The following is a 26,674-nucleotide window of genomic DNA, read 5'->3' as shown; positions in this document are numbered from 1 at the left end:
TTGGGAACTAGGGTAAGTGTACCAGTTATGGCCATAGTGGTTCCCTATTTCGCCATGCGTGATAATTTGAATGTCTCAACATTTTTAAAAGTTTTTTTTTGTATTTTAGCAGTAAGATTAACGATATATCTTGATGTTAAAACATTCAGAGAGATTAAAAATGTGAAAGTTATCCGAATTTCGCATATGGCCAAATAAGGAACCACTATGTCCATAACTGGTACACTTTCCCTATTTTCGAAAAAAATATTTGGTACCGGTTGTGCGTGATGATGATGGCTATCACAACTTATTGTGCCAAAGTACACATCTGGGGTGAATGCAGCTCTCTCTACTTTTGACAACATTCGTGAGAAAGAAGAAGCTTACTAAAAGATTTTGGATTCAATGAATAATCGAATAATTTAGGTAGGGCAAGTGTACCATTAGTGGTGCACCTAAGGGAAAACTACCAAAACATGGTGAAAAACATGAAATATATGATTTCAACAAATCATTCGATAGATCTCAAATCCTTCTATCATTCAAAAGTATAAAAATCATGATTCATTTGAAATTTCCCTGCAAAAAGCCTTGCACCAATAATAGGAACACTGTTCCTTTAGTGGAGGTATATTTTAAGAATGGTTCCTTTAGTGGCGCAAACCATTGATTTCTTATAGGACCCTCCACTATAGGTACTGATGCACCACTATAGGTGCAAAGGAGCAAACATGTTAAGCAAAATAATTGTTTTAAATAGTTTTATGGTTAAATTTTATAAATATTATTCGATTACTTGTATCATTTTCGCATCGTACGTCATAGAAAAATATCACATAATCATTTATTAGTGCGAAACATACCAAAACTACTCCACAATTGGAGCTACCTCCACTAAGGGAGCGTTTACCCTAGTTTTTCTCCGTGTGGAGAATAATATACAACCACTGTGAATAAATGTGCTGTATTACGTACAAGTGTACTACAATAATAGGACCATAGCACCACATCAATAATAGAAACCTGAGACAGAGACTCGAAAATACGTATCTGAATTTCGTGTCAAAACGAACCAGCCTTTGATTGGTGCACCGAACAGCTTTGCCAGTTGTGGTAGTTTGGTTTTAAACTGAGCTTTGATAGAATGAACCGATGCATGAGATCACTAATTTGACGTTTGAGCGCTGCCGTAATTCATTGGTTTTCATGGTCACATAAATAACACGGCACCGCTAAAACGTCAAATTAGTGAACTCGTGCATTGGTCCATTCATTATGGATCGATGCACGAGTTCACTAATTTGGCGTTTGAGCGGTGCTGAATTCACTGGATTCCATAGCCACATAAATAGCACGGCACCGCTCAAACGTCAAATAGTGAACTCGTGCATTGGTCAATTACTGAACCTGTCAAGTCAACAAGTACCACACCAGCAATGATGTGTATGGCAACTTTAGCAGCTTCTGTGTTCAGCTTTTTTCGCTTTCCTTTTCAATTTTCATTGATGTAACAGGTGCACATTCTGATTCTGAGATTTATACAAGAGAAGAAAACTAACAATAAGCCAAGCGTCACATCTTGTCTTAGATAGAAACAATAAAAAAAGCGAACATTATTTCTAGACTTTTTTTTCACTTTTTACCCATTTGGGACCATTATGATAATAGTGAAAGCATGTAGCAGTAGTATAACAAAGCACAAGTTATGCAAGTCTGCTATTAACGCATTACAGTTAAATTTGCCAATAATAGAGTAATAGGCCCGTAGGAGTGGTTCAATGAGGATAGACTTATCATTCAGCTATAAGATTCTCCAAATAGTCTACTTTTTCCTAACAATCCTCCTTTATATCTTGTTGTAGTATAGGAACCAAGCAAAATTGAATGAATTTTAACTAAGTTCAGTAATGTTTAAATATCCATACTAAAAAAAAATGCATATCACAATACAGAAGTCGACAGCAGCTATGAATTATTTATATTTACAGTCTTCCACCTAGTAAAAACCATACTAATATATTGCTGTTTGCATTTGAGGAACAAACCTTGACTAAACGTCCTCCAAATGCGGTAACACAAAACAATCAAAGGACACCTAGCAATGATTAAATAAATCACCGCCACCCTAGCAAGATAAATCTATCTCTGACATCGCATTTCTTGTGAAAAAACTTACCGCGTTTGGTGTTCCCGCATTTGATATTTGCATTTCAAATGCACACAGCAATACTATTATATTTTGCTTTGGGATTTAGTTACTCACCATACTCACAAAGAGTAACTTACTCACTCACCGAGAGTAATGACGTCATACTCACTGCGAGTATTACTCTTTACGTGAGTAATACTCGCAGTAAGTTATGACGTCATACTCACGCGTGAGTAAGAGTAAGGAATGAGTAACTCACAGTGTGAGTATTACTCGCAAACGAGTACGAGAGTGAGTATTTTTTAACTCGCGAGCACGAGTTTCCCAACACTGGCGACCGGTGTGAGAACAACTCTGTGGGTGATCATTTTACTCACCAGAATAGTCGCCCCCGTTAAAGATGCTCTAAGCTTCGCTTTAGATCACCTATGAATCTAACACCCATATTTTCATCACCCTTATTATAGGCCTATTCACATGACGTCTCAAATCAGCTGATCGGGAAGCACTTTGACAGTTCTTCTATGAAAATGACAGGCTCGTGTTAGCACCGGTCCTCCACCGATGTAAACAAATGCATAGACGAATCTGTCACATGAAAAGGCCTATTCCTCTGTGCACGATCGATGGCAACGCTGCTTAATGTTACCGTTTTGACTGTTTATCTATCACTTCGACGTTCTTGTTTTTTTGTGGCGTCTGTTTCGCACCTGTGCTGTGCACAATATTTCGTAGAAAAAGGCAAAAAAAAATGCAAACCTAAACAAAATTGAGTTTGTGCAATTAAATTTTTCGTGAAATTTCGTGATTCAAGCGCGTTGCCATAAATCAAAAGTAATTGAAAACAGTTATCATCAGCAGCGGCGTCATGAACCGCTAGTGAAAATCTGTGAAAGTAATACGTTTAGGACGTGAAGAGATTCCGCGATTGCGAAATCTGGAATCAAGTTTCAACCAAGGAAGCAAAGTATCGACGGCAAAACAAAAATGATGGACATTTGCCGTCTGACGTCGGATGGCCTCCAGCCGGAGGACAGCCTGAAGATGGTGGAGATTGACTTTCAGGCCCTGTGTCGGATATGCGGTGCCCTCGGGGAGAATTTAACGTCGGTGTTTGGAAAGCGGGCGGCCGATCGATTGCGGGAACGGATCCGGAAGTATCTGCAGATCGACATCCTGGCGGAGGATTGTCTGCCGACGAAGGTTTGCGATGGCTGCCGGGAGACGCTGGATCGGTTCCACGAGCTGTTCGAAAAGTGCCATCGGACGGACGAAAAGTTCCGGACCATGTTGAGTTCCAGCGAGGAGCTGAAGGAATTGGCGACGGTTCCGGAAGAGGAACAGGAGGAGGAAGAAGAGGATGACAGGCAGACGAAAGTAGTGGCTGAGGAGGAGACAGAGAAGCAAATAGAGGAAGTTGCCTGTCCAGCGAAGAAATCCAAAGAGAGCAAGCGGAACTCGAAACAGGAGGAGGATACGTTGGAGGAAGTTCCGGAGAAGAAAGGGTGAGTAAAGATTGATACTTATTTTGGTGGGTGTTGGTTTTGTCGTTAGCGTGTGCCGGGTTTTAGCAGGTCTCTTTTTAGAGACTTGATCACTTTTTCAATGCAAGTCTCTAAAAATTCATTTTTATGGAAATTCTCTAAAGCCCAAAAAATGCTCATATTCGTAACACTTTTAAAAGTTCTTAGTCACCCGAACTATTTTAGGGTTCTGAATCAGGACTTAGGAAGCACAGCCATTACTGTAACAGTAGTTCGATCTTTTTTAATATAGTCGTAGCGCAGCTTGCCCATGCTGAGGGTCGTGGGTTCGAATCCAGGGCTTTCAGTAGGTCTCTTTTATAAAGACTTTGGTCTTTATTTTGCTGCAAGTCGCTATAAAGGGGAGCAAGCCATTTGACATAAAGCCATTTGGGATAATAACGGTCATTTGGCACAACCAGAATTAAATCTCTTTTTTCAAAAGATAGCTGTTCTTGAAGAGAAAATGTTATGCTAAGTGACTCAGACCCCTATTAAATCTATATTTAAATGGAAGGTCTGTTAAGTCCCTTTTTACCAAAATGCTCTCTAAAGTCTCTTTGTCCTTAATTTGCTTGCAGTGAATCCCAAGGCCAAATTTTACAGGCTTCAAAGAAACTTGCAGATACCAAAACCACCCTATGCACTGTATTGAATTGCTCAAGTGGTGTACAGAGTGCACCGAAATTACCCTCGGCCTCAGACCCTTATCTTCCCCGGAACGACCTTACGGTTTTTCTTCTGGGAGGGGCCAATGCATATAGCACAACACATGTAGCAGAAGTAGCCTAGGCAAACTGCTTCTTTTGGCCGACTTAAACAATGTTACAGGAGATCAGCCTCGGCAAGACTAATTCTCTGCAGCCAACTCTTGATCGGCGCGCCATAGGCGCTGCAATTCTAGCATAATGTGAGTGACCCGTATATAAACAGACTCTCATAATGTGCTGCGAATCATTATTGGTACAGAGAGTGATAAGCCTCTAAATTTTCTCTGAATTCAATCCATGCTTGAAAGTGTTTTTATTCATACCAAAAGTGTAAAAAACTTTGTGGATTTTGTTTTTGAGTAGATGCTACTAGTAGTAAAGCTTAGCGCTCTTTATTCATACCACCCAATGAAAGGCAATTATAAGTCGGCAAAATAATACAAATATACTGTTGTAATGATATATAATAAGCTTGATATTAAAATTGTTTCATCTGCGTGTAGATGCTATCAAATATTGCACCGTAAACCGTAAACACTGGGTGTCGACTACCTGGAAAAACCTAAAAAGGGAATTCAATTGATGATCTGAAAAGTCAGGGAATTTCACTAGAGGTCAGGGATAAATTATCAATAATATGCTACAACATCAAACTAGTTGATTGTTTGCAATGCATCGATTAGGCCAATACAGCAATACAATAATCATTATGTTAACCCTTTCTTTCCCACAGCTTTGTTCGACAATTTAACTATCAAAATGGGGTTTCTAAAAAAAAGTGCTTGAACAAAAGTTGTTCCATATAAGCTATATTATTCAAAACCACCATTAAAAAAACGATTGTTTTTCAATAGTTAGCTGATTGTTTATCAATAGTTGTACCCTTAGGTCACTTATTTCGATGTTTGATAAGACAAATGAGCGTATAAATTTATTCCAATTAGTATTGAGTTACTCGTACCAATTCGGTTTAGCCCGCGTTCGTTGAATATCGGTGGATCACCTGTGCTACTATGGGAAAGAGAGGGTTAACATTGAGTACGATTTCTACACGAAAGAAGTAAACCAAGCATTCAAAATAGCAGCTTGCCATTGAGAAAACGCTCTTATCCATACTACAGTAAACTCTACTTTAATACCTACACTTAGATTCAGAATTTATTTTTTCTGGAACAAAAAAACATCATTTCTTCGACGTTGGCGTAAATTGCTTTATTTTTTTATTTAAAGTGCTCTAGATCAACGCATTGCCTAATTGTGTACGTTTTGCTCGAAATCTTGAGAAAAAATTAAGTTTACTCCATTTAATCATGCCAATCTTTACAAGTTTGCTCAAAATGTAGAAGTAAAACTGGTAAAAAGATACATAGAGAAAAACAAATGAGATTTCCTGTATTTAGGTGAAGACACAGTCGTATAAACTATCTTCTCAGCGATAATGATGCATTCTCATTAGCTTCGAACTGAACAGAAAACAAAAAAAAAATGAGATAATACATTTGCTTCGATTTTATGGACATTTTTGTCCATAAATCATGGTAAATCTGCAACACTAAATGAACTATCGAACAGATCTCCAGAACAATATCTGAAGAAAACTTTAGGTAAACACCTTAAATTTTCTTCAAATTATGAAGAAAATTATGAAAATATACTTTCAGTAATACTTGTCGTAATTTCGAAAGAAATGAAAAAAAAAAAACTTTTGGAAATATATTATCGGGCCGCCACCAAACCGGATCGCGCCAGTGTGACTCGCAACGCGCCTCAACTCGCCGCATTTTAAAATCGTTTTTTTTAGTGTGGCGCTGCATTCTTACGATTTATATGAACTATTCACATATAAGTTGCGATGCTTGGGGCTCGAGAAAAAAATCATTTAAAAAAAAATGTTGGTCTTGATTTTTACCGGATCTATACCGCCGTGAATAAATGGAGCTGGAAGAGCAATGGAAGACATGTTGAAAACTGAACTCAACTCAATTTTGACGAAAATGCAGATGAGATTCTTTGTCAGATTCTACGATAGATCCAAAAATATTTTTTTATTTCTGGTTCCGATTGGTTTTCAGGTTCCTATTTGGTCTATTTTTTGGTTCCTGTTTGGTCACATTTTAGCTCCTGGCTTTGGTCTCTTTTTCATGCATGAGGTTTCTAAAGTTACTAGTTTTTAAGACACTTAGTCGCAGGCCTGGTAGCGAGTTACTTTTTAGTGACTTGGTCACTTTTTTCGACCTGATCACTAAAAAGTCACTATTTGCAGCAAAAAGTCACTAAAGTCACTTTTTTTTTAGAAAAATGGTCACTAAAGTCACTATTTCCGTGATCTGATGATAAATCGACGATTATCGGCTTCTCAAACTTAAATAGCAGTAATGTTTTACTGGTTTTTATTGTTCTAAAAACACATTTTATTTATCAGCATATCGAAATGACTAGAGAGGGAAGGATTCTTTGCTAACTTTCTGAAAGAATTCAAGTGAATATTGCACAGACTTTTCTGACAGAATATCTGGAAAAGTTCTGGTAAAGTTTCGAAATTCTTTTACTCTTTTACCTTCAACCTCTCAGCAAAATCTCAATGAAGCGAATCAAAAAGGTAGATTTGAGTATTGTACCTTTTAATCCCGCCCTGATTAATGTCAACTGAATTCCTGACAGACCTGAGTTCATTTAGTTGAATTTTTGGAGAAATTATCTAAAAATAGCTTGAAGGGACCTTTGACCTACGTTTTAAAGAAAGATTCTTTCAAAAAAAGCTTAAAATTTCAACCAAAAATTATTTATTAAATTTGTCAGGAACTTGTTTTTTTTGGAAAATAAGCCCATGATATTTTACCAATAAACTAGTTTAGAAATTAATTATAAAATGAACTCAAGCCGCCTCCCCTTTTAGCTCTAGGATTTCGAACGACTACGCGCTTTGGAATAGAAATAGTCGCTGTTAGAACATACATGGGCGTATGTACTAATCAATTCTAAATCAGTTTAAATGTTATTTATTAGACTTTGGTGATACGATTATTTTGGATACTTCGAGTACTAAGTAATATCTAGATTATTGAAATGCGTCTAAATCATTCTCTAATTACTGCGGCACAGTAGTCACCTGATTCAGTTTTTCTCCTTCATCGAAAATAGATAAAGCTTCGAAGCTACTTTGTGAAAGAGTTAAATTCTTACTGGATTTTTTTTCGCCTTCTAATATTTATTATTAGTATTATTATCTCAGTGCGCATCGTACCTTCGTGCTGTGCGTACACGAATTCTCTCTGCTCTTGGAAGTTTTCTTAAAAACTACCTAAAGCAATAAAACAGTACTTTTCAGTGCTACACAAACAGTACTTTTCAGTGGTAAAATTAAAAATAGTACTTTTCAGTGCTACTTAAACAGTACTTTTCAGTACTATTTTTTCTACTATTGATCCCTTTACGATCCTTGTTTGGACCCGTGCCTTCGATTTTTCGTTGGACCCGTTGGCGAAAGCTAGCGGTGGTAATCCTTCTTGGACACCGTCTTGGGAAAAAACCTCTCGAAGGTCACGTCTTCTTTCGTTTATTAATTAAACATGGTATCAACAACAAACAAAAGGAAGGGTGAATCTCTGAATTCACTACTTCCTTCCAAAAAAGTGGGTTTTAAAACTGTCACTACACGTGGCAAGAATGGAAGAAAGGACGCTTCCCCGGAATGCGAAGTTTCTTCCAAGGGTGAAATGAATAATTGTATCGAAATGAGCAATCAGTTCGATGCTCTAGACAAATTTTCCGAACACCAAATCGAAGCAGCCTCTAGCCCAGGCTCTTTGATTCAAGTGAGGAAGCAAAGAGTACCGCCTATCGTGGTCAGTTGTTCCGAATTTGGGGGATTTAGGCAGGAGATCTTGAACTCCATTAGGGGAATCAAGGTTTCCTTCCAAATCGCAAAGAAAGGAGACTGTCGCGTTTTGCCGGAAACTCTTAAAGATCGTGAGCTTCTTCTCAAACTTCTTGAAGAGAAGAAGCACAAATTTTTTACTTATGATGACAAAACTGAACGTTTGTTCAAAGTTGTCTTGAAAGGTCTCTCAAGTGAATATAAATCACCTGAAGAGATCAAAAATGGAATAAATGATTTACTTGGATTTTCCCCAGTCCAAGTAATCATTATGAAAAAGAGAACCCAATCTGGCATTGTTCGGAAAGGGCTTTCTCAAGAATTTCATTTAGTTCACTTTAACAAAAAAGAACTAAATAATATTAAAGCTTTAGAAAAAGCAAAACTTCTGTTTGATGTCCGTGTGACATGGGAACATTTCCAGAAACCTGGAGGAAATTACCAGAACCCCACTCAGTGCCGTCGGTGCCAAAAGTGGGGTCATGGTACAAAAAATTGTCGCATGGATGCTAAATGCATGATTTGCGGAGGTTCTTCTCACGTCAAGGACGTCTGTCCAGTGAAGGAAGATACCACCAAGTTCATATGCTGTAATTGCGGGGCTAACCATAAGTCCAATTTTTGGAATTGCCCTTCACGCAAAAGGGTCATTGAGGCTCGTGTCAGGCAGATGAAAGATAATATCCGTTACGATAACGGTCGTTTCCGCAATTTGCCTGGTAGAGTATCGAAAAATGCTCATTTTTCAATTAACGATCGCTTGATCATGAATCATACCCATCAGGAAGATCATAATCATGCTCATTCACAAACTAATTTTAATCCGTCGGGTAGCCGTTCGAATCTTTCAATTTCGAATGTATCTACCCACGGTAAATCCTTTGCCGATATCGTAGCAGGAAATTTGAACTCCTCCCCTGTTCGATCCATGGGTACCCATTCTACTTGTTTCAAATCAAATAAAAAAAAACCCTACCGCCACAGGTAACTCCTCTTCTTCGTCTACTGGAAATTCTAATGGGAAATCACATGACATGTCTGCCTCTGATTTTAATTTTCTAACTGAACAATTGAATCTAATGATTGATGCACTGCCCATAAGTGCATAACAGTCACATTCGACATTTTTGACAAATTGGAGTTAATACCGGGGAGAGTCATCAAATGATAAATACTTTCGATCAACTTACTAAAATCTGTGAGTTTGTTCTAGAAAATTCGAAAAAAATACCAAGTTGTTTTGTCACATTGGCAATTGTAACCGCATAACAGTCACATTAAGATTATACATGAGCCTCATAATGTAGTAGCAACGAAATTTCTAACAGAATTATTTTCTGACTATTCACCCAATATGCGGTATGAGTTGTACAAAAATTCAGCCTCAAATAAGCTCTTTTGAATTCTTAATGCTTTTTTGAAATTTTAGTTCCCTCTCATACTGCAGTAAAATGCAAACTTGGTATCCCATTTACCCAATGCCTACTATTGTCGAATGTTACAAATATGCAGTTATGGGCAGTGCAATGTTCAAAGCCACCACTATGACTGAAGCAGTCCAAGTAGGTGTAAAATTTAATAATCAAATTGTTATTGGATTACGTTTTTCTAATGGATCCAAATAATAATTTAAATATTTTAAATTGGAATGCTCGTTCTCTGAATGGTATAGAGGACGAGCTGTTTAATGTTCTTACGGTTAATAACGTGCATATAGCAGTTATTACCGAAACGTATTTAAAACGTGGATCTAAACTCAAAAGAGATCCTAACTTTTTTGTTTATCGTAATGATCGACTTGATGGGGCATGTGAGGGAGTTGCAATCATCATTCATAGGCGTATAAAACATCAACTGTTTTCATCATTTGAAACTAAAGTTTTTGAAACTTTAGGTGTTTCTGTTGAAATACAGTTTGGTAAATATACTTTCATAGCTGCCTATTTGCCTTTTCAATGCTCTGGACAGCAAGTTAATTTGCTCCAAACTGACTTGCAAAAATTGACTCGCAATAAGTCAAAATTTTTTGGTGACTTTAATGCCAAACATCGGTCATGGAATAATTCTCAAAGTAATTCCAACGGCAGAATTTTATTTGATGAGTGCTCTTCAGGATATTTCTCAATTCAATACCCTGATAGCCCTACATGTTTTTCCTCTTTTAGAAATCCATCTACGATTAATTTGGTCTTAACCGACTCTAGTCATCTTTGTAGCCAACTTATTACTCATGCTGATTTTGATTCTGATCATGTCCTTGTTACATTTCAAATATCCCAAGAAGCGATTCTCAATCCTATCAGCTCCACTTTCAATTATTTACGAGCCGACTGGAATATATATAAAACGTATGTTGACTCTAATCTTGATGTTAACAGTTCTTTAGAAACTAAACTTGATATTGACAATGCTCTTGAAACTTTAACAAATTCCATTGTTGAAGCCCGGAGCATTGCAATTCCAAAATGTGAAGTAAAATTTGAATCCGTGATTATAGACGATGATCTTAAACTCTTGATCCGTCTTAAAAACGTGAGGAGAAGGCAATTTCAACGCACTCGCGATCCTGCTATGAAAATTATATGGCAGGATTTGCAGAAAGAAATCAAGAAACGTTTTGCTCAATTAAGAAACAAAAATTTTGAAAATAAAATTTCTCAATTGAACCCTGGCTCTAAGCCCTTTTGGAAATTATCGAAAATCTTGAAAAAACCTCAGAAGCCAATACCGGCATTGAAAGAGGAAAACAAATTATTACTAACTAATTGCGAAAAAGCTCAAAAACTTGCTATGCAGTTTGAAAGTGCGCACAATTTTAATTTAGGACTTACTAGTCCAATTGAAAATGAAGTTACTCAGGAGTTCGAAAATATTCTCAATCAAGAGAACGTTTTCGAAAATGCCTGGGAGACTGATTTGGAAGAAGTGAGAACTATTATTAAAAAATTCAAAAACATGAAAGCTCCTGGCGATGATGGAATTTTCTACATCCTCATCAAGAAACTTCCAGAAAGTAGCTTATCATTTTTAGTTGATATATTTAACAAATGTTTTCAATTAGCATATTTTCCTGACAAATGGAAAAATGCTAAGGTTGTTCCAATTTTAAAACCAGACAAAAATCCTGCAGAAGCTTCTAGCTATCGTCCAATCAGTTTGCTTTCCTCCATCAGTAAACTTTTTGAAAAGGTTATTTTGAACAGAATGATGGCCCACATCAACGAAAATTCAATTTTTGCCAATGAACAGTTCGGATTCCGCCATGGACATTCGACCACTCATCAACTTTTACGTGTAACAAATTTGATCCGTTCCAACAAATCTGAAGGTAACTCTACTGGTCTTGCTCTTCTAGACATAGAAAAAGCATTCGACAGTGTTTGGCATGAAGGTTTGATTAAAAAATTAAAAAACTTTAATTTTCCAACATACATTGTTAGAATAATTCAAAGTTATCTGTCAAATCGTACACTTCAGGTTAATTATCAGAACTCCTGATCTGAAAGACTTCCTGTAAGAGCTGGTGTTCCTCAAGGCAGCATTTTGGGAACAATTTTATACAATATTTTCACATCTGACTTACCTGAGTTACCTCAGGGATGTCAAAAATCTTTGTTTGCGGATGACACAGGCCTCTCCGCCAAAGGACGAAGCCGTCGTGTCATCTGTAGTCGATTGCAAAAAAGTTTGGATATTTTTTCTTCATACTTGCAAAAATGGAAGATTTCTCCTAATGCTTCCAAAACTCAACTAATAATATTCCCACATAAACCAAAAGCTCTTTATTTGAAACCTTCAAGTAGACATGTTGTCACGATGAGAAGGGTTCCAATAAATTGGTCAGATGAAGTTAAGTATCTAGGGCTAGATAAGAATTTAACTTTCAAAAATCACATTGAGGGCATTCAAGCCAAATGTAATAAATATGTAAAATGTCTCTATCCCCTTATTAATAGAAAATCAAAACTTTGTCTTAAGAACAAGCTTTTGATATTCAAACAAATGTTCAGGCCAGCCATGTTGTATGCTGTACCAATATGGACTAGCTGTTGTAATACCAGGAAGAAAGCTCTGCAGAGAATTCAAAATAAAATTTTGAAAATGATTCTGAGGCTTCCTCCCTGGTATAGTACCAATGAGTTACATAGAATATCTAATGTTGAAACATTGGAACAAATGTCAAATAAAATAATAAATAATTTCAGGCAAAAATCGTTACAATCTTCTATTGCCACGATTAATGCGTTATATGTTTAGGTTAAGTTAGGTTAAGTATATTCAAAGTGTTTTTTTTCTCTTATAAGCAGGTGAAATCAACTCACCTGTAAAAATCTGAACTGCTACGGCAAATGAAATGTAATAGTTGTTAACAAAATGTTAATAAAATCTTAAATTTGCTTTACCAAATTAGGATGATAGTGTTGTCTAACAACACAGAACACCTAGATATAAGAAATGAATGTAATGTTTGGAATGATACTAATAAAAAAAAAAAGTATTATTATCTTTAATAACGAGATTTGCAGCCCGAGGCTGGCTCATCTTGGGCCTTCTAATATTAAATTATCGATTCTGTCGAAAACTTCACAAGAACATTCAGCTATTTTTTCACAAATTTTGTAAGAGTCGCCACAACCTTACTCTCGAACTCTTCCTGAAAATTTTCAGGAGATCATAAAGCATTTTTCCCATAAACTGGTTCCGCAACTCTGGCATATGAAATAGCTCAATGCCAAAGAGTTTTGCCATAATTTCTTTCTTCAGAGTTAATGACTTGAACTTCCAGGAGATTTTCTACACTGACTGGAATACGAATACGAATTTAAAGTTGTTGCGTATGCCTAGGTCTACGGCCTAGCTTTTATGCGCCCGTACAAGATTTACCAGATTTTTTTATTGCACACTCTGTTTCTTGATGATGTTTCACATCTATTGTAATTCGGTGAAGTTATCTGTATAGGTACGTTAAAAGCAATAATCTGTTAAGAAATATTTCGAAATACTAAAGGTGGTCAATATGTTTAGTTTCTAAACTTTTATTCTGGACTAATATTAGTAAATTTGAAGTCAATTTTTAGTTACTATTTGGTTGCTTTTTTGGTGATTTTAGTCACTAAAGTCACTAATATCTCATTGTCTGACCGCTACCAGCATGTAGTCGCTACCAACCCTGCGTGCGGTGGAGTGCCGAATATTGCCTCTAGGATAAGTACACTAATAGGGTGCTGTATTCGTTGCAGGGACCTTGTTCGGCACTCCATCCACATTGTGACCTTCGACGCACTGCACACAGAGGAATCCGAAGAAGAGCATTACGAATATCAGTTCCTGGAGGAACAGTCGGAGGCTGATGAATTGGATTCACTCATGCAGCCATCGGCATTGCTTCGAGCTCATCCAGTTCCTCTTTCGAAGGAACTCGTTGAACAGGGAAAAGTAATCTCGGATGGAAAGGTTGCCTACCGATGTGCCGACTGTGGGAAGCAAATGGTGTCTCCCTATACGTATCAAGCCCATCTGAGAATCCACAGCGGCGAACGACCGTTTGCATGCCCTCACTGTGAACAGACATTCCGAATTTCCCAGGGACTGACCCGGCACGTGAGGGAAGTTCACGAGAAGGTTCGCAACTATTCGTGTGAAGTCTGCGGCAAACGGTTCGGAAACGGTCGTAACCTGAAGGAACATCGTTTTCTGCACACCAACGAGAAACCATATGGTTGCAACGTGTGCGGAAGTTCTTTCAAGCAAAAGGCGTCCCTCCATATGCACCGGAGAACCCACGAGACCAACCGAAACTTCCGGTGTTCGGTTTGTGCGAGATCGTTTTACACCCGTTCCAAGCTGCAACTGCACGAGACAACCCATTCGGATGTGAGGGCTTACGCGTGCGACGAATGTGGCCAAAGTTTCCGATCGGGGCACAATTTGGCTCGGCACAAGAAATGCCACCTCGCCGATACGTCTTTCCGGTGCCACATTTGCGAGGCCGTGTTCAAACAGAAGCGATACCTGATGAAGCATTTGAACAAACAGCATCGGCACCAGGAGGACCATGGCGAGTAGAAGCAATGATATGGCTCCGAATGGTGGCCTGAGATTATTTCAATAAAGTTTTTTATTTCAAGAGCATAGTGATAAAATCATTGAATGAATTCCCTTCTATCGAGCGCTCTTTTACCATATAGCGATCGGCTAGCGTCAGTTGTTTCATGTTTCCTCGATAGAAATGTTTGCCTACGTATGCATTCTCTTCTAGATGGGTTTTCTTAGACATTAGTTGTGGGCTTTTTGGCAGAAGCAGAACTCGCAGTTGGAATCAGTACTTTAGAAGTTGCAGTCGTTCTCTAATTGCCGTTGGAATTATATTATAGTATTTGCTAAAAGGTACCGCGGGGCAAGTGGGTAAATGGGGTAAGTGAAAACAATGGATATATTTTACTGAATATGTGAATTAACGTTTTAAACTCATGCGTAAACCTTTGAGGCCATTGAGAACATTACGATAGGTAAGAGATCTCTGAGATTTTTCAGCCATTATTGCATAATAGAGCGAAAAATCGTTAACCTGTCAACTGTTACTCCGTAACAAGTTGGCGTCGTACAATCTTATTTTAATATTTTCAGTGGAAAAAAGTTGCGGAAAATAATTTCCTGTACCACTTCTTAGTTGTCCTCTGTGACAGTTTGAAACTGCAATAAAAAAAAGTTTTAAAATTAATTCGACGTAGACTTAAAAATAACTAAATTTAAACACCTTCAATTTTCTTATCAGGTGGGGCAAGTGAAAAGTTTATCACTAGAGATTGAATTTGTGTTTTCTCTTTAAGTAGTCATAAGTAAAAATGGTTCGCAATTATCATAGATAAACATAACGTGCTGATAATTCAAGAAACACTATACTCAAGCGTTAAAAGCTATTAGAAATCATGGAACTTCTCTAAAAGATGTTGCCAAACATTACAATATTAATATGTCTACTTCGGGCAGCCAATTAAAAGGAAGACGTTGATTGAAAACTTGCAATATTAGAGAACACACGGAAATCTCGTGGAATGTCTATGTAAAGCTACTTCAAAACATAAAATGGGGTATAGATCTATAAACATAAAAAAAATTCTAAATACGTTATTGAAGGATTCCGTTTGATTTCTCCCGAAGAGTTATCCGACGTTATATTCGACTTTCTCAAAAACAAATAACGAGCGGTGGAAATTCTACAGAGCAGAAATGCAATTGCTGTCCCATGATATAAGAACTAACATTAGAAATGTTGCAGTTATAATGTTGTCGAATCATTTCAACTAACATAACTGAACAGAAGAAAATTCAAGTGAAAAGAATAACATTTTCTTTGTTTGATTGTTACTTATGTTATTGTTCATTGGGAAGCCTTAACAAATGTTAAAGCTAATAAAAATCGTGAAAACAACTGTTTGTTTTTGAATTTATTGTTCAAAACGGTAAACTTTTCACTTGCCCCACTTTTAGAGCAAGTGAAAAGTAAGGAGACATTTTTCAAAAACTTTTTCTGTATTTTTTTCTTCAAATTTTCATAAAAATCAATTTCAACATGCTGGTCATTATTGGTGGGATTCACGCTAAAAAATATACACGACCTCATTTGTTTCAATTTAAAGTCTCTAGAATTTGAAGAATCTCAACTATGCGAATTCCATTACCCACTTGCCCCACGGTACCTTACATAAGTTGTATTCAATCTTCAGAACTACTACGCTGATGCTATTTCGAAACTATTTGTGCGCACTATTTAATAAAAAAAAAATAAAATAAAAATAAAGCCTAAAAATGCTACTTGAACGACTTTGTTCATTAATAAACTTGGACGTTTTCCGTGAAATGCTTTCAAATAATTCACCATATATTTATCATAAAGTACTAAATTCATCGTTTATTCGTAGTTCCGGAAAAAAAATGTTTGTAGCAGGTTATGAACCTGCATGATTAAAATTTTTAAAGGTAGCAGTAATATTACACAGCTTAACAAAGATCACATGTTTGCTTGCCTCAAAGATCAAATCATGTGCCTAGTAAATTTTGGGGTTGATGAATTTGAATCTGATTTCGAAAATGTTCCAGCACATTACAATTTTAAGCTACAAGTTTATTTTGAAAATTAAACTATGATTGGTATATAGTGATCTAACTCACCAATAATCATCAGAATAGGGTTATGTAGGATTCATTTGGTTTGAATGCATGAATAAATGTTGAATAAATCGATTTTTTCAACATGCCGCCATCGTCACACAAAATTATTCGTTCATACTATATGACAAGATACCATACTTTTCTAATACATCAACAAATAACTTTTGAGCTTTGAACTGCCCATACTCGCATAACAGTCCCATTTATATAGGAAATCCCATATAATATGGGACTGTTATGCGAGTATAGGCAGTGAAAGTATTATAAAATTTGTTGAAAAGCATTCTCTAGCACATTAACTTTGAATTCTGTAGTAAACTAAGCAAATAAATCTTCATATAAGCTGGTTCTTGCATGTACGTTGACTGTAGTCGTTAAACAATGCATTTCAACACCCAATATCCAACAAACTAGAAAATATTTTTGAAAACGGTCAAGGTTTCAGTAACTCTAATTTAAGTAAATAGCAGTATTTTGATGCTTGAAACAAAGAAAATGTTCCGCAGTGTAATTGGTTAATGTAAAAGATTGACGCATACTTAAAATGAATACTTTTAATGGAACTTCTGAATAGACCATTTTCTTCAGACCAGACTAGCTGTTTAGAGCCCGCTCTCAAAATATTTTTATTTTTAAGCATTCCTGTTTTTCGTAGAAATTCTAATGAAATACCAAAAACATGTTATGTCCTTTGCAGATTTGATAGCAGGTCTTTTAAGATACTTGGTTTGTATTTCAATGCAAGTCTTGAAAAAGTTTCTGTGTTTGAAGGAAGATATCTAAAGTCTCTGTTTTGAACAAAATGGTCTCTAAACTCACTATATTCATTATATTACTTGCAGTTAATCCTGATGAAAAAATATACACAGTAACATTCAGAGACTATAATTCGACTATTCAACAGGCTCAACTACATTTTTTTTCTCAGATCTCTCGAGGAAAAGCTTCAAGAAATATCCCAGTAATTTCAACAGATTTGATATGAACTTTCAAAGATGTTCTCTAGAATTTTGTATATAATTCCAGAAATTTATCTAGCGACTTTTCGAAGGATGCTTAGAGGTATTTCTCCAGATTGTGCTCCCGCAATTTCTTTATTTATTTCTTTGATTTATTTTTTTTTCAAAAACTATCCCAAACTATGCCGTTCGCTTAACAAGACACATAGCTTTTATCACAGACAAACAGACATAACACCTGGATTAATTTCATCTTTCATCGTACAGCATCTCCAATTCTAGTATTTATAAGTGTGTCCCGAGGTCGTTCGTGGTGCTCGTAAAACTTTTGTTCGAGTTTGCGATCGCGCACTACCGCCACCTAGTTTCCGTAAAGCGAAAGCAAATATTTTTTGTATTGGGCGTTAATGTTCGCGTACTATGTTTGAAATTGATAATTGTTCCAACTGTTATGTCTGTCTGTGCTTGTGCTGCGATTATTTATCAAAATGTTCCATTCGTGTTCTAAATGTTATGTTTAGCCGCAGCCGCTCTCGATGTGCCAGGTAAGGAACTGGGCAAATCATCCGATGTTGTTGTTTTCCTATGGAGTGTTGGTACCGGTACTGCTGCTGAAGTGGCTGAATCGACCTGGGAATCGATCGACGGATCTGAGATCTTTGCGCTTGGTTCAGTCTCACGACACACTTCGGTATCGGCTGTGATTTGCTCTGTAGGCTTCTGCTTGCTCGGTCCTTTTGAACTGATAGCTTCAATTGCGGATGAATCCCTTGGCTCAACCGTATTTGTTTCGGTCTCTTCTGAGTTTTCACAGGCCAACCAATCTTCTATTATTTCGACGTCTTCAAACCCAATGATACCAAATCCCTGTGAAGAAAAGAAAACAATAAGAACCAATCAATTGAAAAATGGACACAGTTACTTGCAGATTCCTGGTGCCACTCGACAATACGCCGGAAAATTTCATTGATGTTCCAAGCAATGTTTTCGCTGGCTGTTGTTCCGGCACCCGTCAATGCGTCTTCCAGTTTGTCTCTTGAAATTCGCGATAGGTGATCAAAATCTATGTTTGCACCTTGAAGACGTAAACGTTGAAGTTTCACGTTAAGTCATGTTTATTTTCAATTTATAGGCAATTACCTTCAAATGTATCCAAAATTTCGACAGGCAGCTGTAATTCGTGCAGCACGATATGGATCGATGCACGAGTTCACTATTTGACGTTTGAGCGGTGCCGTGTTATTTACGTGACCATGGGAACGAGTGAATTCGGCACCGCTCAAACGTCAAATTAGTGAACCCGTGCATAGGTCCATAGCGGAAACTTTTTTCGGTAGCCATCTTCGTTTTCACTGTGTGGTTCACGCTAAGTTAAAAGTACCCATTAAATGGGTATCATGTACCCATTATCACGAAAAGTGGCTTAACTCATTTAAAGAGTAAAGTCCACTTACTCATTAAAGGTTATGGGCTGTGAACTTCAAATAATGGGTATTTTTAACTCCTGGTCTCCAATATAAAAATGGGTATTAATACCTCTTTTTTCATCGCATATGCGGCATATTGAGGTTAGGGCTTCAACAAAATGTTTAATCATGTAAAAACGTAATGATTAGGCTTCAAAACAAAATTTATTCAACATATTCCATGGAATTAATATTATTGTTCATTTTACTTTGCGGCGGTTCCTATATATTCACGTATACGCTGGTCAATGCTCAAGGTGCTGATTTCTCGCATAACTTGTGATCTCGCCCTAAATGCCATTGGTAACCGAGTGTGTATCTTGTTGCTACCGAGTAAAAAAATGGATTTACACGTTATTTAATAATGCTACGATGAAGAGGAGAACCTCCTCTATCTCCCAGTGGTGATAGTTTTCATCCAGGTCCATTAATTTGCTTACACACTTAGATCAAATTACCGAATTCGGTAACTGGTTTACCGTAATCTCAACAGCTGACTGTTCGGTAATCGGTTCGGTAAACCAACCGATTACTGATTGATCGGTAACTTGCGGATTCGAGCACAGCTGTCAAAATAACCGAACGATCGGTAATTGATCACCGAAAATCTGTAATTTCGCTCCTCATGATGTTTTCTCTGAGATTTACCTTCTCATGTGGAAAATGAAAATTGCGACAAAATTAATTACCTAATCGCACTTCTTTATTTGGCTGGAGGTCTGAATAAAATGAATTACTTATCGTAATAAATTTAAGAGTAAAGCCATCCAAGGAGCACGTTCAATTCTGCTGGGAACGGCATGGGATTCTGCCGGAGAGACTTGGGTTGCTATTGAAGATTTGAAACAATCTGTTGTCGACGAGCTGTAAATAATTCTGTCGGTTAGTACGTTGAACATCCAAAAATCATTTTTACTTACCCTCATCGTAACAACACACTTGCAATACTTTAAATTCGAACACAAAGGAATGCGTATGTGCCATAAATTTCACAGCAATTTCAGAAAAAAAGGAAAAATGAAGACAAAGCACTGACATCTAGCCAAATTACCGATTTCGGTGATCTGACACATCGATTACCGAAATTTCCGTAAAATATTTTACAAATATCGGTGAAATTGAAAATTTACAGAAGTTTCGGTAATTTTTTTGACAGATCCACGTGAGTTCACCGAAATTCAGTAATTTCGATGGTGACGTTCTGTCAAAAGCTAGCTGATTACCGAAACATCAGTAATTCTGTAAATTACCGATTGAGAACGGTAATTTTATTTACCGAACACTCACAGTCTGTTTGAGTGTGTAGAAACGAGGAGCTACACACTCGGTTACCAATGGCTTTTAGGGCGTAATCTCAAGTTATGCGAGATTTCCTTCCCCTCCATCAGAGACGTCTTTGCCTCCATACTAGAACCGGAACGAGCCTCGTAAAAATCCTTTTTATCGGGTATCGACACAGCGTGCAGTATTTCCTTTGATAATCCAGTCTTCATCATTCGCATCCTTCAGGTTTTGTAAATATCTGCTTCAAGAAAATCCATAAATTAGTGAAAATCATGATCTCAGCATAAAGTTTCCGACGGTGTTACTTACGTGTTAATATATTAGGGCTTGCTCTATTCTTCCGTCCAAAATTTGAGGATAGTCTATGTTTGAAGTTATAAGAAAGTTATATCCAGAATATTGTGACGATAAATCGCGTAATTTTCTCACTTAAACTTATAATTTTTCCTAGCGGCGGCAAATGGCGGTTTTTCTTGTGTCCAACTATCATGTGTAATATATACCCATTATTATTGGAGGCTTCTCCATAATGTGGTTAAAATACCCTTTTTAATGTTATCGAAAAATACTCGTTTTCTGACAGTTTTATGATACCCATTTAATTGATACTTTCAAGTTATCGTGTTCGAGATGCGAACGAGTTCAAAGTATGCACATACTATAAATGTGACTCAAATGACATGTATGCATTACACAAATTAAAGGTTTTTAATAAAAATGTGATAAATATATGGTACAAATAAAATTAATGAAAGCGCAAAATTAAGCAACGTATGTGCAAATGCACCTGTTTTTAAGGGGACGGTTTTCTTGAGTGTAGTGTAAGAGATTTGAAGAATATTATTGATGGATTTAAAGCTCTACCTTCAATAGAATAGTAAAGGATACCAACATACAATTTGGTCATAAAAATGAGGATTTTTGTTATGCGAAAAATAATGTTTAACTTTATAGCACAGCTTTTCATATGAGTTCTTAAAAAAAAAACTATTTAGTTCTTCAAATACGAGCCCCAACAAACATCTTAGTTGAACAAGAGTTCAACAAATCACTCTGAAGCTTATTCCAGCTGAATTAACTGTTGTGCAGCTACCAATGTTTCTTTGACATTTTGTTAGATCTCATGCTTTCATACCATCGTAGAATGGCAGTTGAACGATGTACAGAAAACCGACTACGATTTTATTAATAAACTAGTGGTCCTGGCAAACTTCGTCTTGCCATCAAGTAGGCTGTTGGAAAACGTCAAGAAATCCACCATACAAAATGATTCCTTAGTCTTCTCCCATTCTCCCAATTATTCCGAAGACTTTTCCGAACTTTTTTCTCACACGAACACGTCGCATCCCTTGTGAATTGCAACAGTGAAAAACTTGAGTTAATTTGTTGACCCGTTCTCAATCCATTTCGTGACATACAAATACCACTCCATTTTTATTTATATAGATGTACAATATGTATTTTGTGAAACACTTTTGTTACGTGTTACGTGTATTTATATCCATAAATATTATAAAGTATTGTAATATATTACATTATAATATATTATTACAAAGAAAAATTTCTTTGACACTAGTGGTCCCAGCAAACTTTGTCTTGCCATCAAGTAGGCTGTTGTAAAACGTTATGTAATTCCTCATACTAAATGACATATTAGTCTACTCCCGTTTTCCCGATTATTCCGGAGCCTCCACAACTTTTTCCTTGCACTGTCACGTCGCATTCCGTATTCTTCTTCTTCTTGGCATTACTTCCCCACTGGGAGAGAGCCGGCTTCTCAGCTCAGCGTTCTTATGAGCACTTTCACAGTTATTAACTGCCAAATTTGCCATTTTCGCATTCGTATATCGTGTTTTTTTTGTATTGTTTTTTTACAAGGGGGAAATCTGCAAACAGATCCCCTGAGAAGGTAACTCAGGGAATGCGGAAATGACGCACCAACGACGACCCGCTAAAACCAGCCCATGCACTGTACTTGAGCAATTCTTTTAGAATTGCTCAAGTGGTGAACAGTGCATCGACATTACCCTTGGCCTCAGACTCTTATCTCCCCGGAACCACCTTACGGTATTTCTTCAGGGAGGAACCAGTGCATAACAGCCGTAGTTACTGCATTCCAGCCCTCGGCATCCGCACACATTCTCTCTATTCTCCTCCGCATGTAGCGAGCATGCGATCTCTCACAACAATGAAACGCGGGCAATCGAACACGACATGCTCCGCTGTTTCCTCCACATCAGCACAATTGGGGCACGCAGGAGATTCTGAGTGCCTGAACCTATGCAAGTACTGTATATAGCAACCATGTCCTAACAGAATCTGCGCCAGGTTCACTTTCCCATGGTTTCTTCCATACCAATCTGACACATTTAATATTAGCTGATGGTACCTCTTTGGTTGAAGCATTGTACATCTTTCTTGATCATAAGCCCGATGGGCGTCATTCCGGATATGATGCACACGGCCTCTTCAGATACCGTCCGGTATGCACTTGGTACTCTTAAGCACATTATCCTGTACTTGCCTTCCAACCGCTTTAGGTTTCTGCTCGTTAGTATGGATAGCGCCACGCTTTTGCTTGGATCGCTTGGACTCTATGGTGCGCCCGTTGCTCGGACTTGCGGTTGTTGACCACCACCACCTCAGTCTTGTGACGGGCCAGTCATAGTTTCCTAGACTTCATCCATTCCTACACTATGGAAATTGAGTGCGCTGCTGTCAACTCTAGTTCCTCCATCGATTCGCCATAGATCACTAGAGTGATATCGTCGGCGAAGGCAACAATCTTAACACCCGTCGGAAGGGGCAGCCTCATCGCTATAACAGCCAAGGTATCTAAAAGGGAGGTAATACGATGTGTCAAATTGGTTGATCCGCCATATTGGAAAACAATATGACACCTGGCCACTTTGTTTTCGCGAAATGAATGGTTCTATGGTCTTAAATATGTATGAGTAATGAACCTGTGGTGCCTCAAATCGTAAGCATGTTTAGAACAAGACCACAAAATAGAAGAAAAGCAGCATCAACACTTGTATGAGTTCTACAGTTAATTTGTTTCAACATCGTGTCAAATGGTTTCAATTAAATATCATTCACACAGTTGAAAATTGGAATTTTCGACACGAAAAAATGGAGTTTCTCCAAGTCTATGTGTAGGAACTAAGTCAAGTAAGGTGCGCTGTGTAGTACACCAGCGAACTATGCCTGATATTATGTTTTCTTACCATTTGGAGCGTATTTTGAACAATTGCGAAAAAGAGTAAAAAAGAAAAACAACGGGTTGATTCTTAAAGCATATAATAATTACTATCGTACGTGTACTTATTAAATAACTCTTATTAACGGGTTTTTTCTTCTTCTCGTTAATTTTCGAGCGTTTCGAGTTCATTGAGCTACCATCATCTTCGTGTAATCGTTTTAACGTTTCAGTATCGGCAGTTGAGTTTATGGACAGTAATCCTTCTGCTCTTAGATTCTAAAACCGCATCCGGGCAATTGTTCTTATTTTGATGTAGGTTTTCACCACCACTGCATCAAAATTTGGATACTCTGCTAAAACAGCTGCCACAAGATTTTCAACCACGCCTTTTTTGAAGTTGAACCCGGATTTACCTTGACACTTTACAAAAACCGATTCCATCGCTCTTCCCATCACTTGAAATTCCTCTGATGGTGTTGTTAGTCCACCTAACAGTTGACCTCATATAAGTAAAATGTTACTTGAATTTTTTTAAGTATACTACCGTATGACAAGCTTGCAAGGAACTTCGGTATGTTCATTGGCGTCGCTCTCCATCTTTTGGAAATCGATGGAACACAATTCCACGGGTTTTTATGTTCGCAACCGTATTCCCGCAATACTTCACTGCACAAAATGATGGCATCTGAAATTCAAAATAAATTTTACCTTTAGAAAATAACTAAACTTTATTCCACTTACCTTCACTATGGACCAATGCACGAGTTCACTATTTGACGTTTTAGCGGTGCCGTGTTATTTATGTGGCCATGGAAACCAGTGAATTCGGCACCGCTCAAACGTCAAATTAGTGAACTCGTGCATGGACCGATGCACGAGTTCATTATTTTGACGTTTGAGCGGTGCCAAATTCACTCGTTGCCATGGTCACGTAAATAACACGGCACCGCTAAAACGTCAAATAATGAACCCGTGCATAGGTCCATTGATCCATTGAGTTACACGCAACAATTTTCAATAACACAAACATCTCTATGGATACGCTAGGAACCATCGGTGGAGAAAATACATAAACATATTGGCCAGCTCGCCGACTCACCAGCTGTCACTTTTCACCCCCTTGCAGCTGACCACACATCGCACCCACTGACTGCTTAGATCACTGAACCTCCCTTCAATTCATCTTGATAACAGCCTCAACTACGTCATCGTACATCGCATTCCATAACATCGGGCCCAGCCACGTTTAAGCCCCTGGACTTTAAGGCGAAGTAGGCCGTCATTGAAATTTGTACGCGTCGTTGATGACTGTTGCTAATTCATCTTACGATTTCGAATCAAAGAAAATCAATGGACCGATGCACGAGTTCACTATCTGACGTTTGAGCGGTGCCGTGATATTTACGTGACCATGGCAACGAGTGAATTCGGCACCGCTCAAACGTCAAAATAGTGAACTCGTGCATTGATCCATTGGTTTTGCACTGACGCAGCTGAAAAAGTATCAGCATACTTCGTGCATGTTAGGGCGTACAGTGATACCTTTTCAAGTCAATATAAACTATCAAGATTGAGTTTTATCACTTTGAAATGCAAGCTGAAAAGTCATCATTGTTGCCAAAACGAATGACGGGCTACTTAGCCTTAATCCCTGGCTGCCCCGGTATATCTTACCTCGTAACGCACCACGTAAAGGTGATCTACCTGATCTACCTGCGTTACAAGCGATTATCTTAATGGTATAAGTAAAATATATCGCAGGAGAGCTCATATGACGTAAGTAATTTGGCATAAAATGATTTGGTATAACCCCAATGGACCAATGCATGCGTTCACGATTTGACGTTTGAGCGGTGCCGTGTTATTTACGTGCCCATGGTAACGGGTGAATTCGGCACCGCTCAAACGTCAAATTAGTGAACTCGTGCATCGGTCCATTAGGAATGTTACAAAATCATCACAGCAACCTGCGATGAATGTAACTATGACAGATCAAAAAAAAATCCTGATTTTCTTTCATTCTTCGTCCAATTTTCGATTTAACAAGTCGCTATTCCAACAGACGTATCAGTTCACTATTACTAAAACGTTGTTCCTGGATCGACTTAATCTTACATCTGAGATGTTCCTTTCGGCTCTTCATTGCAAAAATTCTTCGATTCATTCAACACCCTTTCTAATACTTACATTTCTTTCTCCTTTTCAGCAAACGATTCACCCGAAGTTCCAAAGCCTTCACGTGCAGTTTTTGCAAATCAAACGGCACCATCAAGGCGAACACTTTCCCCAGCAAATTCAACCTGGTGGATCACCTCAAGGACCAGCACGCGGATCAAATATTCCACTGCGAGCAGTGTGACAACTATCTGGACCGGAACATTCTGATTCAGCACATGACCATGCACGCCCTGAGCATGTTCACCACGCAACCTGGTTGCCTAAACGAGTCCCAACCGGAAGACGAGGACGACCACGAACAGCAAACGTCCGGTGTTGATCTGGAGGAAGGCGAAGGCAGCCAGCAAACCATCGAGGGCAAATCCGGCGAGGGGACGGAACTTGCCAACAAAGAAAACGATGCCAAATCTCCCCCACCGACTGATTCTCCGACTGAAGCCCTCCCTGGCGGTGGCCCTGCTTCGGAAACGAAACCCGGAGACGTCCGGAAGCTGTACTGTTACATCTGCGAAAAAACGTTGGCCAACCGAAGTGCGTACTCGTATCACATCAACCAGGTACATCTGAACATCAAGAACTTCTCCTGCACGTACTGCAGTAAAAAATTCGGAAACCAAAGACTCCTAAACAACCACGTGGCCGGTGTTCATTCGCGCGACCGGAACTTCACCTGCGACACCTGTGCCAAGCGGTTCAAAACGAACGTCGCCCTGTACAATCACCAGCGGATACACGACGATGCCGCCGTAAAGTTCTCCTGCACGTTTTGCGACAAAAAGTTCCGCTACCGGAACCACCTCACTAGTCACCAGCTGGTCCACATGAACGAGCGCAACTTCCCCTGCAACCAGTGCGACAAGAAGTTCAACAACCCGGAATGCCTGCAGAAGCACAAGCTGACGCACGTCGAAACGCTCCCGTATCAGTGTCCGCTGTGCGGGTTCAGCACCAAGCAGAAACGATACCTGGTGATGCATGCCAAACGGATCCACATGGTGCGGTAAGCGCTTTAGGTTTAAGGACTTTAGGAGGAAAAGATGGGTGGATAGGCAGATTTCATTCCTTTGGTTCGGCTAGCGAAAAACACGTGTGCACGGTATTTGATGAAACAGAAGCGGGTAATTTGATTGACCGTACTTTGGATATAGTAATGGATACCAACGTTTATTCCA

At 38.2% G+C, this 26,674-nt stretch overlaps 1 protein-coding gene across 2 annotated transcripts; it reads left to right on the top strand.

Annotated features, from left to right (window-relative positions):
- The first annotated feature begins 2,773 nt into the window (after positions 1 to 2,773).
- On the top strand, positions 2,774 to 26,674 carry LOC5567844 (zinc finger protein OZF). 2 transcript variants are annotated; one of them, XM_001657686.2, is made up of 2 exons: positions 2,774 to 3,636; positions 13,482 to 14,371. In XM_001657686.2, the coding sequence occupies exons 1-2, from the start codon at positions 3,119 to 3,121 to the stop codon at positions 14,305 to 14,307; spliced, it is 1,344 nt and encodes a 447-aa protein (XP_001657736.2). In that variant the 5' UTR covers positions 2,774 to 3,118; the 3' UTR covers positions 14,308 to 14,371. The 2 variants fall into 2 exon arrangements, with proteins under 2 accessions (XP_001657736.2, XP_021713149.1); XM_021857457.1 differs by lacking the exon at positions 13,482 to 14,371 and adding an exon at positions 25,531 to 26,674 and having other exon boundaries at positions 2,778 to 3,636.

The sequence above is a fragment of the Aedes aegypti genome, chromosome 1, assembly GCF_002204515.2.
Source record: "Aedes aegypti strain LVP_AGWG chromosome 1, AaegL5.0 Primary Assembly, whole genome shotgun sequence".
NCBI lineage: Eukaryota > Metazoa > Arthropoda > Insecta > Diptera > Culicidae > Aedes > Aedes aegypti.
The sequence above is the reverse complement of the archived record's forward strand: the minus strand, read 5'-3'. Positions and strand labels throughout refer to the sequence as shown.

Excerpts from the sequence above, each read along its gene's own strand:
- LOC5567844 (XM_021857457.1), top strand. The coding sequence starts at position 3,119 with ATGATGGACATTTGCCGTCTGACGTCGGATGGCCTCCAGCCGGAGGAC. Across the intron at positions 3,637-25,530 it reads GAAGTTCCGGAGAAGAAAGG|CAAACGATTCACCCGAAGTT; the intron begins GTGAGTAAAGAT and ends TCTCCTTTTCAG.